The 6,367-nt window shown below is 55.9% G+C and overlaps 1 protein-coding gene across 1 annotated transcript; it reads right to left on the bottom strand.

Moving 5' to 3' along the window:
* Window positions 1-803: 803 nt before the first annotated feature.
* RASSF10 (Ras association domain family member 10) lies at window positions 804-3,196 on the bottom strand. Its single transcript, XM_052811888.1, has one exon. It carries the CDS (start codon window positions 2,984-2,986, stop codon window positions 1,598-1,600), a length of 1,389 nt encoding a protein of 462 aa, XP_052667848.1. The 5' UTR covers window positions 2,987-3,196; the 3' UTR covers window positions 804-1,597.
* Window positions 3,197-6,367: the final 3,171 nt, after the last annotated feature.

The following is a 6,367-nucleotide window of genomic DNA, read 5'->3' as shown; positions in this document are numbered from 1 at the left end:
TTGTCTGTTGTCCAACAGAACTTCTACCAGCAAGAACACTGCAAAAGAGCAGAACCCTGTCTTTGGGTGAGGAAGCTGTGAAGTTTTTATTGAAAATAACGAACTGGTCTATTGGTGTACCCCTTTTTTTTACTTTCTTATTGTTAAATGAAAACTTTCATAAATAGCCTTACATAAATAATAATCTCAGAAGTTTTAAAAAGTTCACACCATCGGTTGGACCTGACTCAACATTCTGCGGTCTCCCACTGCTTTAACTGTTTCCGCAATTATTCTGGAATACAAGAATCCTTAACGTCTCTTATTGTAAGAGCAGATCATATACTTTCAGTAAGAGTTAAGCTGCAGAGGAAGATTTGGCAGTGAAGTGAAATGCATGTTACAGCTGATGCCGTATTTTTTTTTTTTATTGGAATAACTGGAAAGATTAAGCTGTAGTGCAGGTAGGGCTTGAGTCATGCTTTTATCATTGTATCTCTTGGCCTGAGATGAACTATATTATTAAAAACAGTAGCTCAAGCTGATTCTGTACTTTGTTTATCTACAACCAAGCTCAGCCAAATATCAGCTAGCCTAGTGGAAAAAAATGTAGTTGAAGGCTGTGTACATACAGGCACTGCTAATTACTTTCAATGACTGTCAAATGAATGTTGATACTAATAGATTTCTTAGTATGCCTTTAAACAAAGCACTCTTATCTATGCATAAGGAAAAGCACTACGCAGAGCAGAGTTAATACAACATCTTAATCTGTATGTTGATTTAGTTTGGTGGGGTTTTGTTTGTTTTTTTTTTTCTTTAAAAAAGTGATTTATCACCCCTTTTCGTTGCTGAAAGGAACTGCACTATCTTCCAGAAGCTTGTGCCCTGGGAGCTCCCAGCGTCAGTTTCAGTAGTATTGACACGTCTTTTCCTCCGTAGCGTTTAAATGACCGGCAGCTTCAGTCTCGGTGACTTTTTGCCTGGAAAGGAGCCGGGTGTATTTGTAAATGACAGCCAGTATAACCCACCCTCTGACTTTGCAATGCTGAGAAACTGTGAAGGAGATAACCGATCGACCCTGCGGAGCGTGCGTCCTGGCCTTTTACTGGCGAAGAGATTAGCCGGAGTAGCGGACGCTGCGCTGGGGAGAGCGGGGGGACCTGCGGGCTTAAAAGGCCGAGCAGGAAAACCTTCGGAGGGAAGCGGGCGGCGGGATTTAAGGAGCGAGCACTCCCCGACGTGCACGAAACGCAAACACGCTGTGGGTTTCTCTTCCTCAGCTGAAAGTACCGGCGAGCCAGCCTAAACGCTGCCCGCGGACGGCTAGTTAGAACAAGTTTAAGCTCCGGAGCGAAAATTAACAGGCTTCCTCCGTGCCACTGCCTCCCGCACCGGGCGCGTTCGCGGCCACCCCCCGCCCGCCCCGGCGGCCTCGCTCCGCCCGCCCGGCTCCCGCCGAGCCCCGCACCGGCGGCCAGCTCGTCCCGCGCTGCCCGGCGGGGGCGCCGGGCGGAGAGCGGGGGCCGCGCCGCCCGTTACCGCGCCCGGTTTCGCGGCGAGCCAGGCCGGAGCCCGTCCCGTATCCCTGGCGCTGCGGGGCCCGGCCGGGCGGGCGCTAGACGAGGGACTCGCAGACGGGCACCGAGTCCGAGTCCTGGCTGTGCATGGAGCTCAGCCCCGTGTCCGAGTCCTCGTCGTTGTCGGCGCGGTCCTTGCGCAGCGCCCGCGCCTGCTCCACCCAGCCGGCCGCGCCGCTCCCCCCCGCCGCCGCCGCCGCCGCCGCGGCCGGCCGCCCCCCGCCCGCCGCCCCGCGCGGCTCCGCCGGCGCCTCCGCCACGTCCAGGGTGCCCAGCGTCTCCAGCAGGCGCTGCAGCTCCCGCTCCTTGTCCTCCCACGCCCGCTGCGTGTAGTCCAGGTCGGTTTTGACGGCCTCCAGGTCCGTGCTCAGCTTGAGGCCGATGTAGAGGCTGGTGCTGAGCTGGGTCTTCACCCGCTCGTGCTCCAGGTGCAGCTCGCCCTCGCCGCCGCCGCTCAGCTCCGTGGTGTCGCAGTCCGTCTCGGCCAGGCCGGGCGCCGCCGCCAGCGCCAGCTCCAGCTCCTCCCGCCGCCGCTTCATCCAGCGCTCGTTGAGCTCCTCCTGGATCTCGGCGGCCAGGTGCTCCAGCAGCTCCTCCTGCTGCGCCCGCTGCTCCTGCAGCCGCAGCACCTCCTCGCACTTCCTAGCGTAGTCCTCCTCGGGGCGGCCGGCGGCGGGCCGCGCCGCCCCGCCCGGCTCCCGGCCCGGCTCCGGCTCCCGCTCCCCGGCGCCGGCCCCCACCAGGTAGGTGTCCTGCACGTAGTTGACGCCGTGCCGCTTCATGCGGTCCAGGTGGATCTTGGCCTCGTAGCGGTCGATCTCCCGGTCCAGCTCGCGGAGCCGCTGGATCTGCTGCCGGATGGTGTGGTCCTGCGAGAGCACCAGGTGCACCAGCGTCTCCATCCTCTCCGCCGACGAGGCCTCCCGGGCCAGCGGCTGCTGCCGCTTCTTGTTGATCTTGGCCAGCTTGCGGAAGGCTTTCCTCACCACCCGCCGCTGCCGCTCCTGCGTGAGCGCCAGGCTGGCGCGGGCCGCCCCCAGGCCGTGGCCGGGGCGCTCCTTGCTGAGCACCACCCGCGCCTCGGCGCTGCGCGGCCCCGCGTTGGGCAGCGAGGCCTCGCTGCGCACCAGCACGAAGCGCACGTTCTCCTGCTCGTCGCCCCACGCCACCCAGAGCCGCAGGATCTTCGTCTTGTTGGGCAGGATCCGCTCGAAGCCGCGCCACTTCTCCACGATGCAGTAGGAGTGCGGCGGCCCCGACAGCATCCCGCCGCCGGGCTCGGGCGGCGCCGGCCGCTGCCGCCGGTGGTGGCTGTCCTCCAGCAGCACCCGCACCACGTCCGAGCAGGTGGTCCGCCGGGAGAGCCCGGAGATCAGCTTCTCCTCCTGGCAGATCCACACCGAGATCTTCCGCTCCTCGGGCTCCATCGGGGGCGGCTGCGGGCGGGCGGCCGGGGCCGCCGGCTCAGGGCTGGCCGGGCAGCCGCTCCATGGGGAGCGCTCCGGGGAGGCGCGGCGCCGCCCGCCCGCCCGGCTTCAGCATGGCCGGGATGCCTCCCCGCCCGCAGCACCCCGCCCGTGCGCTCCGCCGGCCGCTCCACCCCTTCCTGCCCGGTGCGGCGCGGAGCCCGCCGCCGCCCGCCGCCGCCCGCGCTCTGCCGGCTGCCGCCGCCGCCGCCGCCCGGTTTTCCTCTGCCACCACGTGGGCGCCCCCCGCGGCTCACGCCCCGGCGGCGGCCGCCGGCCCGCGGGCAGCGCCGCCCCGGCACTCCGCGCCGAAGTCCGCCGGCGCGGAGGCTTCGAGGCGGGTCGCCGTCGGCTGCGTGCCTTCCTCGCTGCCCTGCCTGCGCCGCGGAGGAGCGGCGTCGGGGGATCTTCCAAACTGCCGAGGGACAGGAGCGAATCCTGGAGCTTCAAAGCGAAAGCCAGAACTAGTGAGGAATTTCCAGTTTTAGTAACTCATCCGCCTGTAATTAGGAAGCTCATGTTTGTAAAGCACTTCGCAGGTGAAATATGCAAAGGACGGGAACGTCTAGGTGTTATTAAAATACTAGCTGGGCCAGATTTTAATGGGAGCTTGCTGCACGCTTTGATGGGAACAGGAGCCGTCTCCGAGTGCGGATTAAAATGAGGAGATGTAAAAAATGGTAATAAAACGCAGGGTTGTGGCGCTGATTTTCACGGTGCGATTGCATTGCAGGGTTCACGGACCTGTGCTTTTCTACGCGGCTAACAAGTGTTGTGGCGGGTAGAGGGGGTAAACCCTCTAAAACCTGAAGGCTGGTCTGTACCTTCTGGGGGATTTTTAGAGCCAATAAAATCGGCGTGCCGTGCGGAGAGCATTTTCGCCTGAGTAAGGTTTGCGTTCCAGTCAGTGGAACAGAACGGGGCTACGGTGTTGCAGCCTAACTGCTGTAATTCTGCTGTTTGAAACAGCGAAGCTGGGGCACATAACATAGCGAGTTAACAATTATGCAGCCTGATGTCCTCTTTTCCCCTAAAGTACGCGGGCTCAGCGTGGGCAGTCGCTGCCATATCTTCTCCCGTGTTTGTGTGGAAGGACTAGTCCTGGGGAAGAAAGCCTGCCTTCTGCTCTGGCTGCCTAAGGCAGCTAATTACGATGGTGGTTTCTGCCGTGCAGCCTCCTGTCCCGTGAGGAAGTGGGCTGAGGGACCACCAAATGCCAGCATTCCTGGAGCTGAAGATCACACGGATCGTGTGCCCGCTGCTAACGTCCTTTTCCTGTATTATCTGCTAACGTCCTTTTCCTGTATTATTGCAGGTTAAACGATTCCAAACCGAGGTGGCCACTGCATGTTGCAATAAGGGCACGCAATAGAGGGGTGTTGGTAACAGGGCTGAATTTTGCTTCCTGACCCCAGCCGCCTTATGTTAAAGTTGTATATCCCCATCCAATGGTAAAGGCTGTCACTGCTCAAGTCATTTTGCTCTCATGATGTGTCAGAAGCGCTAGATCGCTATGCTTTCTTTGTGTAGAAGGAAGTGTTTGCTGATGGAATGTTATTCCTGAGGTATGCAGTCTTTTTGTTCAGCATGTCGATTATGCCTAAAAGCATCATTCATGCCAGGGCAGAGGAAGGTGAACCCAGCAATGGCAGTCCTGTAAGAGAACAAAATGGCCGTGACAAAGGGTGTCGTAAGCACTCTGGGACAAACCCAATAACTCACGCTGCCCCAGAATGATGGGGTGTTGAACAGGAATGGGATGTACGATTCAGCTTTGCCACTGAAAGGCCCAAGATGAAAAAACTCCAGGAGAGTAGCAAAAGCCTTGTTGCTCTCATCAGGCTGGCAGAAACTTGGAAATTCCTTGTTGTCTTCTGCAGAATCAGGTGCAGCAGAAGGGTTAATGAGGCAGTGAGAAATTGTCTGACTCCTTCACTGGTGGTTCCTTGCCTTTCCCATTTAGTTTTGATCTCATTTTACATGTATTTCCTATGGGAATGTCTGTACCTACTTTGTTCTGGCAAAGAACAATACAGGAAGAGCAGGGTGTGATGTGAAGAGACATCTTATGCTCCCCACAGGTCAAGCTGCTCCGACTTGTCTGACTGCCTGTATCTATCCAGCATCCAAGCCTGGCTTTGTGCGATGAAATTGGAAGGTGATCGTTCCATCTTTCCTTGACCACATCTCTGTGTATGGAAAACTGGCTCTGCCTCCCCAGTGGAGCCCCCAAGGCAGCATTGCCAGACAGAACGAAGATGTTGGCAGTTTTGTTGGAGATTAAGGAGACAAACACTTGACTTCGGTAGGATAAGCCTATCACATGAGTATGTATTTAATCTGTGGTTAAAAAGCTGGCATTAGAAACTTACATTGTTAGGTCTCAAGTTTAGCCCTCAGGAATTTTGTTTCAGGCTGTCTGCAGACTCAGGAAACTGCCACCAAAGCTTCAAAAGTTTGAGCGCTTAAGCACATAAGCACCTATCTGAACCACAGTTTGGGCCCTGCTGTGCTGAATCCCAAAAGGCAACTGAATGCATGCAGCCCTTTGCCTTTCCTCCAAGGATCTTAAAGCATCCTGCAGAGGAAGGTAGTGTTGTTATCTCATTTTTACAGATAAGAATGCTGTGGCATAAAGGAGTCAAGTGCCTCGCCTAAGGTTATATAGCAAGGCAGCAGCAATGTCACAAAGCAAATCAGGTTCCTTCACTCCAGTGCCATTAGTCACTGAACTTAACTGCCTACTGCTCTGCCTCCTTCCTCTCCTTCTTTTAATTATTCCATGAGAAAGGGAGATGAGGAAGTATGCATAAGTTCAACAACTACAGGTGGTGATAAAATGAAAGTGCAGACTCAGCAGATGATATATTCTCTATCTCCAATGAGACAATAGGAGGCAGTGGCATTACAGCCTACTTCAGACATCTCCTGCGTGGTGAAGGCAAATCTCCTTCAGTTGACTGTGCCTGCAAACTGCGAGCCTCAACAGTGACATGCTGAGAGGCTGTGTCATTGAAATATCAAATTGGAGGGAAGGACAGTTGTTCCTCTCTTCACTCCCTTCCCCACTGAGCAGTGATATATGAGGTCGTCTATAATTTCTGAAACAAGCATATCGCACAATTTAAAGCTCAAAATGTAATAAACATGATCTTCTGTAATCCAGAGGCTGTTTCTATACTGCTTTATCAATGCACAGATGTCAGCGGGCTCTGCTTCTGAAGCGCAGACTTCTTGACAGAATGCTATCCAGAACACCACTGTGTGGCATGTATTTCTTTGATTTGTTTTATTAATTGCAAAAATTCAAAGTTGATGATACTCTTAACAGCCGCCTAACCT

The sequence above is a fragment of the Harpia harpyja genome, chromosome 16, assembly GCF_026419915.1.
Source record: "Harpia harpyja isolate bHarHar1 chromosome 16, bHarHar1 primary haplotype, whole genome shotgun sequence".
NCBI lineage: Eukaryota > Metazoa > Chordata > Aves > Accipitriformes > Accipitridae > Harpia > Harpia harpyja.
This window is presented reverse-complemented; position numbering and strand designations above follow the sequence as displayed.